The 13,997-nt window shown below is 33.9% G+C and overlaps 4 protein-coding genes across 4 annotated transcripts; all 4 read right to left on the minus strand.

Annotated features, from left to right (window-relative positions):
• Positions 1-472: 472 nt before the first annotated feature.
• Positions 473-1,600, minus strand: LOC141718309 (F-box protein At3g07870-like). Its single transcript, XM_074520692.1, has one exon. The coding sequence runs from the start codon at positions 1,598-1,600 to the stop codon at positions 473-475; it is 1,128 nt and encodes a 375-aa protein (XP_074376793.1).
• A 4,200-nt stretch (positions 1,601-5,800) lies between these two features.
• LOC141718310 (F-box/kelch-repeat protein At3g23880-like) lies at positions 5,801-6,892 on the minus strand. The gene has a single exon (XM_074520693.1). The coding sequence runs from the start codon at positions 6,890-6,892 to the stop codon at positions 5,801-5,803; it is 1,092 nt and encodes a 363-aa protein (XP_074376794.1).
• A 1,191-nt stretch (positions 6,893-8,083) lies between these two features.
• On the minus strand, positions 8,084-9,565 carry LOC141716647 (thioredoxin-like 1-2, chloroplastic). The gene is made up of 4 exons (XM_074518838.1): positions 9,203-9,565; positions 8,843-9,025; positions 8,567-8,731; positions 8,084-8,467 (listed from the first exon to the last, which is right to left on the minus strand). Exons 1-4 carry the CDS (start codon positions 9,398-9,400, stop codon positions 8,276-8,278), a joined length of 738 nt encoding a protein of 245 aa, XP_074374939.1. The 5' UTR covers positions 9,401-9,565; the 3' UTR covers positions 8,084-8,275.
• Positions 9,566-12,270: 2,705 nt separating this feature from the next.
• LOC141717727 (photosynthetic NDH subunit of subcomplex B 4, chloroplastic) lies at positions 12,271-13,930 on the minus strand. Its single transcript, XM_074519916.1, has 6 exons — positions 13,660-13,930; positions 13,517-13,564; positions 13,250-13,409; positions 12,931-12,986; positions 12,762-12,833; positions 12,271-12,562 (listed from the first exon to the last, which is right to left on the minus strand). The coding sequence occupies exons 1-6, from the start codon at positions 13,765-13,767 to the stop codon at positions 12,431-12,433; spliced, it is 576 nt and encodes a 191-aa protein (XP_074376017.1). The 5' UTR covers positions 13,768-13,930; the 3' UTR covers positions 12,271-12,430.
• Positions 13,931-13,997: the final 67 nt, after the last annotated feature.

The raw sequence follows: 13,997 nt of genomic DNA on the forward strand, positions 1-13,997 counted from the left end.
TATGTTACTTCCTACAAAATCTTGTTGGTACAATTATAATGAACATACTTCAAACGAGTCTGTTCTGCCGCCCTAAAAAAATAGCAAATTTTCATTTTCAGGATGATATGTTAATAAAAAGCATCATCTGCAGCAAACACAATGGACAGAGATCCAAGTTAATAGCAAGGAAGAAATACCAAATATTAAGAAGTCAAAAAAAAATCATCAGAATGCAGAGAACTTATAAGACAGGCACATTTCAAATTGTTTGGCATAACAAGAATTGTCTAAAGAAAAATAATTACAGAGTAAAACAAGAGGTCTGCCAAGAAAAATGAACTGTGAGTGGTCATCTTCCATTATGTGTCCACTCAAGGAAACATAGTAAGTACAGCAGGCTACAGAAATAATCAAAAAGTTGAGATCTATACTTCTATTCAGCGAGTTACAAACATAACTTCATTAGTTAGAAAACAACTGGACCTATGAGCTAAAAAACTAAAACCTTCTCCAACATAAAACTTGTGAGTCGGATAAAGCTTGGGACATAAACCATTGCATCATATGCATCTTTCGGACCACACTCAATAATTTGCAATGCCCCAGATTCAGGACAATAAGTGAACAAAAAACGATCGCAACATACCATTAAGATACTCCCGCTTTTCAAAAATATTAGAGGTCGGACAATCTGATATTGCAGCCTACCAGGTTTATCTTTAATGACGATTTCTTTAGTCCAGCTTTCTTTCATTCCATAATCCTTCATCACCCAAATGGAGAGTTCAGAATCTGCTGTGTTATCAATTATACACAAGCACCCTCCTAGTGTTCCCAAGCCCCTATAATCTCTATCATAGCCATTCATCCCATAAAAAAGAGGAGCAGAAGCTGTTAGATGGAATAACTCTTTCTCCAAATCAAAAGTACAAACTATTTCTTTACGTGTGTCCTTCTGGTCATTAGTTAACCAGTGAAGGTTGCCACAGACGTATATACCATTCTGAACACTAATCACCGAGAAGGGAAGATGCCCTAAACTTCTCCACATGCCTGTTCCAAGTGTATATATCTTGCACTCTGACTTGTCAATATTTGTATCAATGTTCATATCCAAGTTCGTCTCCATGTACAAGCTTACAACCTTGTACTCGTTGCTGGCTTCAACGTATCCAAAGTCATGAGGTGCAATAGTAAATGATGTTATGTCGTACTTGTGATCTGGAAGGAGTATGTACTCTCGTGTAACTGGATTGGTTATATAACCTACAACATTATGATAATTCCATAAACATACCAACCCATTAACTGTACCACTTAATAACAACAGATTATACTCGAAGCCTAGTCCCAGGTCAAATCTCATTAGAGGATCATAATGAATATCATGATGGTCTGTTTTTTCGTCTAGTTCGCCTAGTTTTAGATTATCAGTTTCATGTGGGGGATTTGAGTGGTGAATTATTAGCCCAACAGGTGATCTTGACAGATGCAGATCAATAAAATAAGCTTCTGAGAGTATAGCACGCCATGTTTTACATACACATCTGCAATGGACGGTTTTCTTGATCGGATTTCTTGAGAGGATATCAGCCACAATTTCTGCTGGTAAATCCATAATAGAGGACTTGTTGCACACCTTCTAATAAACACAATGTAATATGTATATTACCATATTAGTAACTAGTGCTTCAGATCTTAAACCAAAAATATAACAAAAATGCAAGCAACTGCACCTCTTTGTGTTACAATTTCTAAAGAAAACCATTGCAACACATAAAAAGACTCATTAAATCAGTTGCAGGACATAGAAATTTTACTTTTTTCTATCGATTTCTGAGACCAGTATTTCTATTGATCTTTAAAGGTCAGCCGAACTAGAAGTTAGGCTCCCCTAACTATATGAATATAAGTTCTTTTACAAGAACATATTATGAAGCCGACATACTACAGAGGATATCCCTTAATCACTAGTCAAATCGTATGGAAACAAGTTTTTTTTCAAATATATATTATGAAACTGTCATAATACCAGATATCCCTTTTTCTTCATAACAAGTCCTGATTTTGTTTGCATATGTTGCAGTATTTAAATTTTACTAGGATATTAACAAAAAAATTATGATTGTTTATATTAAAACCAAAATGCAACCACTATTATATCAATATGTACATATATTCCTCAGCTTCATCACTTCTTACATTTGATGATTTACATTAATGGTATACAAGTTCAAAATTATTAGGAAAGAAAATGAAAATAAGCATAAGCCTACCAGCACCTTACGCGAAACTAAAAATTTGATAAACTGAGCAGGGCTTCTGGCAGAGACAGAGTGCATGGCTAAGGGGTTGTTTTCGGGTTTATATTACCTAAGGAATTGATAATCAGATTGATTAACCCAGCCCCATATAAATCCATAACTTAAGAGTATACTAAAAACTATACATATTGAATAAGAGCAAGTCCAAATTGTCCAGTAGACTAGCTATCTCACCTCCCTAAGTTAAAATTGAAGGAATTTGACATAATACTTCAACAGTCTCCTAAATGGTTTCTTAAAAGTTAAGAGACACGTTTCATTCTTTATCTTTAAGAAAGCTCCTTTTCTACAACTTTTTGTTAGTGAAATTTGAACTTAATATTATTAAATTTATAAGGAACGAATATAATGAATATTGTTAGAGTTGACACGCAATATAATACCTTAACCTTAAGTTACCGAAAGTCATATATTATATATAATATTTTTAAGTAATGTATTAGGAGACCCTTAAAATTGCAAGAATCAAAGCTAGGTTTTTATAGACAATTAGGAATGAAGACATCACCCGACACAAACACAATGTATCATATGAATACTGCCCTAGAAATCACAATCTAGGTGCAGTTTGATCTAAGCGAAACAAGACACATCGCGGCTCATTATAAATGGGGGTTGGTTTTAAGTTATTTTAAGTTATGATAAATTTAATACCTAATTTATAATGCAAATAGCTCTAGGCATCAAAAAGAACCGCTAACAGTGAGTAAATTGTCACTTAGTAATCGATTAAAAATTTGAATATTACACACAGTCTCTCCGATTATAATATCTAAAAATCGAAATACACATCTAATAATACGAAATACAAATATACAAATTAAGAAAAATAAAAATTAACCAACGCTGATTTCATTTACCATGATCTTGGATTGTGGAATGTTCATCTTGGCAAAAGAACTTGAAGGTGAAACCAGAGGCAATCCTAAAACAACTTATTGTAGGGTTTATACTTTAAAGTATTAGTTCCCGTCACATGCCCTTAATTTTAATATGTATTATATTCATATAATGTTACGATGCTGAGAACAAGAATAAAATTATAAATATAAATACCTAAAAAGAGTATTACAAATTATAATATTTTTTATTAATTATATAAAATAATAATAAATTGATGAATATTTAAATTAGTGAAAGAAAAAATTAATGGAGACTTTAAAAATTAGTAGGAAGATATGAGAAATAAGGAAGAGAGAAAATAAGTAAATGTTATAAACAAAATAGAGATATTCAAAGTATAATTAATTAGGAAAAAATATTAGTAAAAGATGATATTATCAAATTAATGTGAGTTTGACGTGTAGGATTTGATGATATCAGCTATTTAACGAGACATGAACAAGAATGACATCAGATGTACTCTCTTTTAATATAACGTAGATGTATGTTGCTTTATGTCTTCTGTGTTCGATTTTATATACCCTTGCCATATTATGTTTTCTAATTTCTTTTTTTGTCTTTCAACAAAAAAAAATTAATTTTTCGCCCCCTCATCCTATTAGAGTAGAAACTCGATAAATTAATATTTTACAAATGAATAATATAGATAAAAATTTTTGAACCGAGTGCATTCATTTATCTAGTTTTAACTGTACCATTTGTTTTAACTTGAAACAAATTCAAGAAGTTACCCGCGAAAAGCTCATGTCCTAATATCCAGTAATCAGATGTTTAAATATTTCATAATCAGTATGTATTCACGTATATGATATCACTCAATCATCACAATGACACTGTCAGTCAAGTACAATATCTGCTGTTACTCAACTTACGGCACATTCTAGCATAACTACTAGTGTATGAAATAACAAAATGATAGATAAGCTACAAAATGTAGAAAAGAGCAGTTCAATTTGTTCTGAGCAGTAGATAAATATTCAATGAAGTACATGTGTTTTTAGTCATTAAAGTCCGGTAATCATATTTGTAATGGTATTAGAGCATTGGCGATCCTGAACTCGCTTTCAAATTATGACTTTTGATTGAGTGTCATCTCTTTGCTTTTCTTCTTCAAAATTCAAGATATTTGTTTTTATTTCTACACTTCTTGTGTTGTTATACAAACTACAACTTTGAGATTACTGCTAAGATAATGAAGTCGCAAGAAGATAGGAGTTTTGCAGAGTTTCTGATGAAACTTAATTAATGATGGTTTTGAGGTCATAACCGGAAGTATATTGATTACAAGTCCTTGGCCTACTATCTCACATGCTTACAAACTATTAATGCAAGAAGAAAATCACAAGAAAATGCATCAAGCATCACATGGGGTAGATGATGCTATGGTTCTTGCAGCAAATCAAAGGTTTGGTCAAGGAAGGCGCAAACAATAACAGTCCAAACTGAGTTTCTTATAAGCAAGAAATCGAACAAATACCTTATACTATGATCATTTAGCAAAAAACTTTTACTATGATCGCTTTAAGTTGCCTGGACATTCTGTTCAGAGATGCTGCAAACTACATGATTATCCACAGAATTATGATAATGATCAGAGACAAGCTGCAGTTGTTCAACTGATACTAGTACTCATTTAACTGGGAATACTTATCAGACTGAGATAACAAACACTTTCACTACAGCTCAACATCAAAAAATAAAACAGCCGCTTAAGAAAGACAAAAATGATGATATCGAGAGACACTGCAATAGATTAGCTCCTGCTGCAGTTAAAATTTGCTATATACCTCTTTTACTGGTACAAAATGTTCACATCAAATATTTGTAACACAATGTTTCATCTGCTTTACATGGGATCTGTCAAATTTTCCTGTAACAAACTAGTCAAGAAATTCTTTTCTTCCTATTACTAGTTGTAGAGCTGAACAGGCTTTTGATCTTACTTGCATTATACATAGGGACCATTCAAAAATCCTACCTATAATGGTCATAGGTTTTTCCTAACAGTGATTGATGATTACAGTACTTGTTCACTTGCATCTGGCAATGTGCAATATTTCAATTACTGCAAAATGCAAATGTATACTATGGCATAAAGAATATAGATGGAAAAAAAGGTGAAAAGTGAGTCATGGTTAATATTTTGTTTTAATGCATAATTTACAAGTTATATGTTATTTCCTACAGAATCTTGTTGGCGTTTAACAGATGTTACAAAACTGATCTTGTCTACGAAGAAATCACAAGATTTCTCTGTTCATTTTCAGGATGCAGTGTTAACAAAAAAATCATCAAACTATATGAAAAGTAGAAGCAGTAGGGAAGCATGCGGTGATATGTGAATAGCAAGGAAGAAATACCAATTATTTAAAAATTAATCACAGGTTGCAGAAAGTTTTTAAGACAGGCACCAATATACAATTCTGTAGATAAATTTACTTAGCCAATTGTCAAAGGTCATCTTCAAAAATGAGTCTACTCAAAGAAACATGGTGCGGCGGCTGCAAACTATTTAACAAAAGAGCTGATCTTAATTGTGCAGCCAGTTAAATGAATAACTTCTTTAGGCGGAAAGCAACTGTACCTATGAACTAGAAAACAAAAACATTCTCCAAGACAAAACTCCCGAGTCTGATAAAGCTGGGGACATAAACCCTTGCATCAAATGCTTTTTTGGGAGCATCCTCGATAATTTGCACAGTTCCATATTCAGGACAATAAGTGAACAAAAACCTATCCAAGCATACCATTAAGATACACCCACTTTCCAAAAATATTAGAGGACGAACATTCTGATATTGGAGACTAGGTTCTCGAATCACGATTTCTTTACTCCACATTTCTTTCATTTCATAATCCTTCATCACCCAAATAGAGAGTTCAAAATCTGCAGTGCTATCACATATACACAAGCACTCTCCTAGTGTACCCAGGTACCTAATTCTATCTTTTACATCCCTCCCAACAACAAAAGGAGCAGCAGGAGTTAACAGAAATAACTCTTTCTCCAAATCAAAAGTACAAACCATTTCATTAGGTGTGCCCTCAGGATCAGTAGTTAACCAGTGAAGGTTGCCATTGAGATATATACCATTCTGAAAACTAATGAGTGGGAAGGGAAGATGTCCTAAACTTCTCCACACGCCTGTTCCAAGCGTATATATCTTGCACTCTGACTTGCCAGTTTTCATATGCATGTACAAGCGTACAACCTTGTACTCGTCGCTGGCTTCAACATATCCAAAGCCACAAGTTACAATAGCATATGGGCTGTCATACTTTTGATCTGGAATGAGTATGTACTCTCGTGTAATTGGATTGCATATGTAACCCGCAACTCCATAATAATTCCATAAACATATCAACCCATTAACTGTTTCACATAATAGCAACGCATCATAATTGAAGCCTAGTCCTAGGTCAAATCTCGTTAGAGGATTATGATGAATATTATGATGGTCACTTTCTCCGTCTAGTTCAACCAGTTTAAGGATATCAGTTTCTTGCGGGTAGTTTGATCGGTGAATTATGAGCCCAGCTGGTGATCTTGGTAGATGCAGATTAACAAAATAAGGTTCTGAGAGTAAATCGTGCCATGTTTTGCACACACATTTGCAATGGAATATTGACTTGATCGGAATTCTTGATAGAATGTCAGCCACGATCTCTGTTTGTAAATTCATAATAAAGGACTCGTCCTTGCAAACCTTCCAACAAACAGAATGTAAGATGTTGGGTAAACATTTTTAGTACTATTTTCCTATCAGTATTTTACTATTGCTTTGGATATCAAACAAACAATAGAACAACAATGCAATTAAGCTAATGACCCAAAATCTCTCGGTGTAACAGCTTGCTCACCTTACGCGATATCGAAAGTTCGAATTTTATCAAAACAAGATGGGTTAACTATAAAAGAACAATGCAAGCGAATGCACCTCTTCGGATTACTATTTCTATAGAACGCGATGGCTACACATAAATACAAACTATGTACGTATAGACTATAGAGAAATTAAATATTATGCTTCAAACATATTGAAAAATTTAAAACTAAGTATTGAATTCAATCATTAACCAACATGAAGGATTTTACGTACCATGATCATGGATTGTGGAATATTCATATGGGCACAAGAACTTAAAGGAGGAAGCAGAGACAGGGATAAAAACAACTTATTTTAGGGTTTATGTCTTAAGTAATTGCATGTATAATAATTTGACCGACTGAGGAGAGTTCAAAATCGATTAGGAATACATGGAGTACAAAACAAAAGACAAGTATGTTATTTAAGGGGATCGGAAAAAGACTATTTTTTTGATAATTGTTTTGACTAACCCAAGCTGTTTTGATGGATGAATTGAATTTAGTTGTTTTAAATAAAATTATTCGGTAAATAAATGTTTGAATTAACTTGTTTATACGTTATGGTCTTTCCAAAATTAGTTTTTTAATCAAAACTACTTCATTAAACTAACTGCCAAACACTAGTTTTTCATTTGATAGACCTCTAGTTTGATTAAAAAACTAATTTCTGGTGAAGAAGCTAACTTAAAACGAGGGCTATAAAATCGGGGGTTGCCATCAAAGTGATACAGTTTTGATTGTTGTAACATTGTACAAAGTTAACTACATAAAACTTTGTTGAGCCTTTGCTTTGCACCGCAAAATAAGCCCGGATGCAGAGAACTTCATTCACAGAAAAGAATTACTTGTTAAAAAATGAACTTTCACAAGCAAGCATATGGTTCTGTTTTTTGTCCAGGTTTTAGAACTGGACTCAGACTGGATCTGTTTCTGAACAAAAGAAAATATACGAGATTTATAATTGCAATGTATCCTGAATCCAATAACTCAACCAACAATGCAATGCTTGTAGACAATGACAATCTAATAATTAATACCCTACTTATTCAAATCCACAACAACAAGAGTACCCAACACAATAAATATCTTACTAAATTGCTTTTGACTCCAGAGATCAATCTTGTAAAAAGTTAAGATTTGATCCACAATAGTTAATGCATTATCTTCTTTCTAAATCCTGTTTTTGCCCCCCATCAAGTCAAACAAAGGCAGATACAACCAAATCTTCCCTTCTATGCTCCTCACTTGTAGAGGGTAATTTAGGTACATTAATGGAAATTTCTCCCACTGAGGCTAATCTCATTAGCTCATTTTCATCCAAACCTTTGGCTGGACCAGCACAAGATAGATCACTACCATATTTTGCCAATGCATCTTTAAATTTCTTGATCTGCATACAGATTTTCAATAAACTATTAGTACAACTCATAGATATAAAGATGCACAAAAAATACGAATCCGAAAAATCCGAAACTGTACGAGTCCTTACAGTAGCATTGGTACAACTGAAGCTACAAACTTTTCCTTCTGCACCCCTGTAGAATCTAAAGAAGGGCAGGACATGAATGTGAAGAGATTGACACATTTTCCTGTGCTCTTCATAATTAACTTTGAGAAATATTGCATCAGAGTTTGATTCAGCTAGTTGACACATCTGGAAACATCAAGAAAGTGATGAATTATTAGTACTCAACTACTACTCATATATTGTGTCAACCTAAAACAACAAATAAATAAAAAGAAAATAAGCATACATGTATATTACCTTGGGGTGCAGAGCTTTGCAACCTCCACAACCAGGGGAATAAAAGTCAACAATGACCAATCTGTCCCCTGCATTTGATAATGCATCAACAAGCTCTTGGCCTGAATGGATCTCTATCATGTTTGGTTTGAGTGTCTTCTCCCACCATCTCATACTTCTGCTTACACATAGTGATGCTTGTGCCTAAAATCATCCAATGCTCATTTTAGATCATAATAGTCAACCAAAACATATAACAAAACCAAACCGAACATGCTCAGTATATCCCGCTCGAACCAAAATATATAAACAAAGAAGGTAAAAGAAATAACACATTTTAAAATGAAAAACAAAGGAGAAAGAAGAAATGAGATTGCATACGTTAACAGAAAATTTTGCAGGAGCTTTAACATTGCCATTGCTGAAACTTCTTTGATCTGTTGATAAGCCTATGGATTTTCCCATAAATTTAGAATCCTTAAAATTTATAGGACAAGGTGAAAAGGGCCAAGTCTTGAGATTGTTGTCATTAGAGCAACAAGTAAAAGAATTGATCTGAAAAGAACAAGCCATGTGCATAAAATTTTGCAGTCTTTAAGCATCAAATGTAAGTACCCAAGAACCTAGTTCTCCAAGAAACAAATGTATGTATCACTGTTTTTAATAAAAGTGAGGAGCCTAAAAAACAATGAAGAATCAAGAAATCCTTGATTGTGGTAGAAGTAAAGATTCAAAAGGAACATGTGTGTATGTATAAATGTCTGTGTATAAGTAGATAAAAGGGGGGTCAATGATGTGGATAGGTTCAAATAAGATTTATCCACATGAAAAGAATAAAAAACGGAGATTAACAGGGTAGTTTGGATAATATTAGTCAAAGGAGTGGGATTGATTAACGAGGATATGAGTTGTGTCTGATGTGTACTTTGACATGATTAAGTATTTGTTTGTACTTCTTGTTAGTTCCACTTGCTCTTTGTTTAGGAATCAATAATCATGATCAATTATTTTCTTTAAAAAACTAAAGAATCTTGCCATTTTTTGTTGGATCAAGATGATGTTTCACAATTCTCACTGGACTCTGTTAAGCTAAATTATACAGTAGTTACAAGTAATTATTAACTGAGTGCCGATGAATTTAAAACGTATGGTCATGCTCTGCGATCATTGTAATCATCTGTTCACGTAAAATTTACGTGAATATTTTATCACCGAAAATTAATGTTAGTACATGATCAAGCATTTGATCTATCTTTAAACTTTTGGCTATAGAGTTCTTCTCATATAACCCCAATCTACAAGTGGCTTAGATAAGGTAGCTATTTTTTCAAGGTCACTTAATACGAAATTCGAAATTAAATTTAAGCTAAATTTGAAAAGAAGAAGCGGCGAGATGTAATAGTCGGTGCCCAATCTTATCTGTATGTTTGTATTTTTACCAGGACTGTGCTTAAGACTGCACAGCAGAGGCAGGTGGAGTAGGTGCTCAATTTTAGGATAAGGTGTGCGGCACAATTTCTAAGACCACAAATATATTCCGACCTCTGTACACTGCAGATTGCTCTGCTTTCTTACCCCCTTTATCCTCTTTTTTTACCGTTCTATGTCTATGCAAAATTATCAAGGCCAAACAATTGTTAGTATCATAACATAAACGTAATAGAACTCCACGTGCATTCATACTAAATATCGTAATACACACTGTACACATAACACGATAAGATACTAAATTTACAATGCACAAGCAATAGTATCCAATTTACAATGTCACGGGAGAGCTGTGGCCTCCATAAAAATTTAGTTTCAAAAATATTAAATTTTGCAATTAGGACGGGGCTGGCTGTGGCCTCTACACGAGGGACATAAACAAATAAAGCTTCCCCATGCTTTGGACCAGACATGCAATGGCAATAGCTAAATGCATTCACTTGGGGCAAAAGCTGTAGTATCATATCTTGTTTTGTAGCGTGCTGGATATGATAGTATTTAATATGCAATGTCATAGCCAATGGTTTCGGAGAATCTGTGTGAATGAATGCACACTGAACGCAGAGTGAAACTGTGACAGCCAATTGTTTGGGAAGTCTGCAAGACCAAATTGAGCTTCTAGAAATTGCAACGGCCTCTGCCTCTCGATATGGGGGTTGTAGATCAACTTGTGCCCATATTTCATCCCCCACTCCTCAGTATCTATTTTATGGCCAATAAGAAACGAGCTTTCTGGTTTGTCGCCTTTTAAAATTTTTTATTTTATGACACAGAATCGCATTGTGTGCGTCCCAAGATAGGAAATGTGAAGTGGATAAAGAATTTGTATAATGCTACTTCAAATTTTGTTTCCCACCTCATCCAAAGATAATGAGAGATGGCTGCATCACCGGCCAGTGATAAAGAATCCAATTTTTTCAACTGTAGCAAGTAGTAACGCCGTGAAACTTATAATTTTTTTTACTAAAAGAGTTGTGGTATTCATCGTTTTCGATTGAATTTCTACTTCATTCCAATTAATCAAACTAAACGTTAAAGTCTCGTCCCTTTTCCTTCTGAATGGGAGCACTATTCTCTGGAAAGCCAAATCTACTATATTTCGTAATTTTCAGTTTCAGAGACTTGTATCATTTGCTTACAATTAATTTTAGTGAGAAGATGATAATGTTGGTAACTGGACAGACTCTAATGTCAATATTCTAGTAAGCATGGTTGGGATATATCTCTTCCCTTCCATTGTCCACTCAGTAAACCAGAAGACCTTACAGATCCTCCTTAGTTATCAAATATCCTTCCAGCTTCAACCAGCTCATCCCGGGCAACTATTATACACAAAATTTCAATCAAAGTAGTTGCTAAATATTGTAGGATATCTTATCTGTCAGATCATAATAATGTATGTAAAATTTATTTATATACCGTGAAGTTAATTTATTGTCTTGTGACTTAGCACTGCAATATAGCTTTCTCATCAGTTCTTCGTCCCTCTTATAAAGGAAATAATTAGATTATTATATGTAATTACTAATAGATGGTTCTGATTACAATGATGAGGTTGCTGATAGCATCAAACATTTCTTTTTGTGTTTCACCAAACACTATATATGGTTCTGAACAAAAAAGACTGGCCGCATTGTCTGCATAGCTTTTAACAATATGGTGTGATCTACCATTGCAAACTTCTGTAGCTCAAAATATTTGAAGTTAATGTCAACTATAAGAAATTAACAAATTTTCGGTTTTGTGGAATTCAGTATGGTCTTTCACTGTCAGTTATAAAACATGGATTTCGCTTGTCAAACAGAGTAAGATATTTCATTGTGGAACCAGGATATATAGGAGCGGCACACACCCCTTGAAGTTCTTTTCAAGTACTAAATAGACCAATATTAGCACTGAAGTCGAGTGCCTGACTTGGTTCAACTCATGTTTTATCTTCATCAGGTCGTAACAACTAGCACATACGAACCTAAGATCTTGCAGTATATACGATGCAATTAATTTCATCTGTACTTGCTTTTTACAAATATATGAAAAAGATTATTATGTAAAAACATGGACATATTAGGACTTAGGAGTTAGAAGACGCTGAGAATTTGATCGTAAATTATATGTACATCGCTAACGAACAAGCTCCTCCTCCTTCTTGCCAGCTTCTTCCAGTTCTCGGAGCCCTCCAACCTTCTGCTCAATCTCCTCAATTAGCTCTTCTCTCCACAATGCTGCTCTAGCTGACTCTTCTATATCCTCTTGCTAGAACCCACATGTATACATTGCAGACATTAGTCTTTTTGCTTGGTTTTTTGTTGCAGAACAATAATCTCGGATTAAACTATTCCTACTGTCTTAAACTCAATCCTTAAAGATGAACAACCTTTGTGTTTCTTTTAAAATTAAGATTATAATACAATAAGGATGGATGACCAGTAGCAAAACTAACAACTTTTTTTACCTTTTCATATACCCAATGCCCTGTTCCATCTCCTCCATCTTTTCTGTACTGCTCTGAATCATAGTATGGATCCTAAACCATATCAAGGGATTTATAAGACGCTTAAAAATCTTTTGTTATATTCAATAGGCATGGAAAATAGAAAAAGAAAGTAGTATGGATTGCTCACTTTTGTGGAACCAAAGAAGCAACATCCCCAGCATGTAAACATGATGTAGAAAGTGTCTACATAAAATTGAGAAGCCAAATGTCATTTCTATTATTGGCATTTTACAACATGTTACATTTTTAAGTATACGCAGAGGAAAGCAAATTTCAAACATGTCAAGGGAGACGAGGAAGTGACTTGTCACTAGGCTATCAATGAATCCTTGCAAAAATTAACTTTACCAGCACATTCAAGATTATCATTTTACATTAAAACAAATTCTTGAAAATAATAAGGGCAATAATAAATAAAGATAATGATAAATGAAAGTAACACTCACAAACATTCTTCATAGCTACATCACTAAGGTGCCAAATAGATTTATGGGTAATCATGTCTCTCTGGCCTTCCATATGCTCAACTAGTACTGCCATCAGTGTTAAATCTGGCAAAGCTTTCATTTTCTGCATTTCAGCCCTCTTGTTCTTGCTGCCCTCAATCTGTTTAACCAAATTAACAAAATTTCATCAACAATTATATGATACAAAGCTAGCACTGCAAATTATCATTCCATGTGTGCGCGTGCGAGTGTGTGTGTTTTACGTACCTTTTGACAACCATTGCTAAATCCAGAACTTGAGTAATACTGCCTGACCTGCAAAGGCAAGCTTGAAAAGTTGAAGGTACAATTACATGAATCAAGTGATGTTAGAACTCAAGTGTACAGAGCAAAAATGAAAAGTTACTTACGGATTTCGATGATAAAGAGTTTAAGTCCAGTCTATAAGTTGTTTGAAAACAAGAAATGTGAGCATTAGGCTTGATAAATGTACTGAAACTCATGATAGCTTCAGCCATGTTTAGTGATAAACTTACTGCTCTGCTAGTTTTATCTTGTTTAATGTTAGCTGAAATAATAATCTGTACTGATATTTTGTTTGTTATTCAGGGGAAGAGAAATAACAAGGATAAGGAGAGTATTTGTATCCACCCCTTTGTATGAACTGCATGAACCATGTTTACAACAATGACAGTATAATGAACTCATTACAAAACTGGTAACGCACATAAAAATTACATATTTTTGT

The sequence above is a fragment of the Apium graveolens genome, chromosome 4 (genome assembly GCF_009905375.1).
Source record: "Apium graveolens cultivar Ventura chromosome 4, ASM990537v1, whole genome shotgun sequence".
In the NCBI taxonomy this organism is placed as follows: Eukaryota; Viridiplantae; Streptophyta; class Magnoliopsida; order Apiales; family Apiaceae; genus Apium; species Apium graveolens.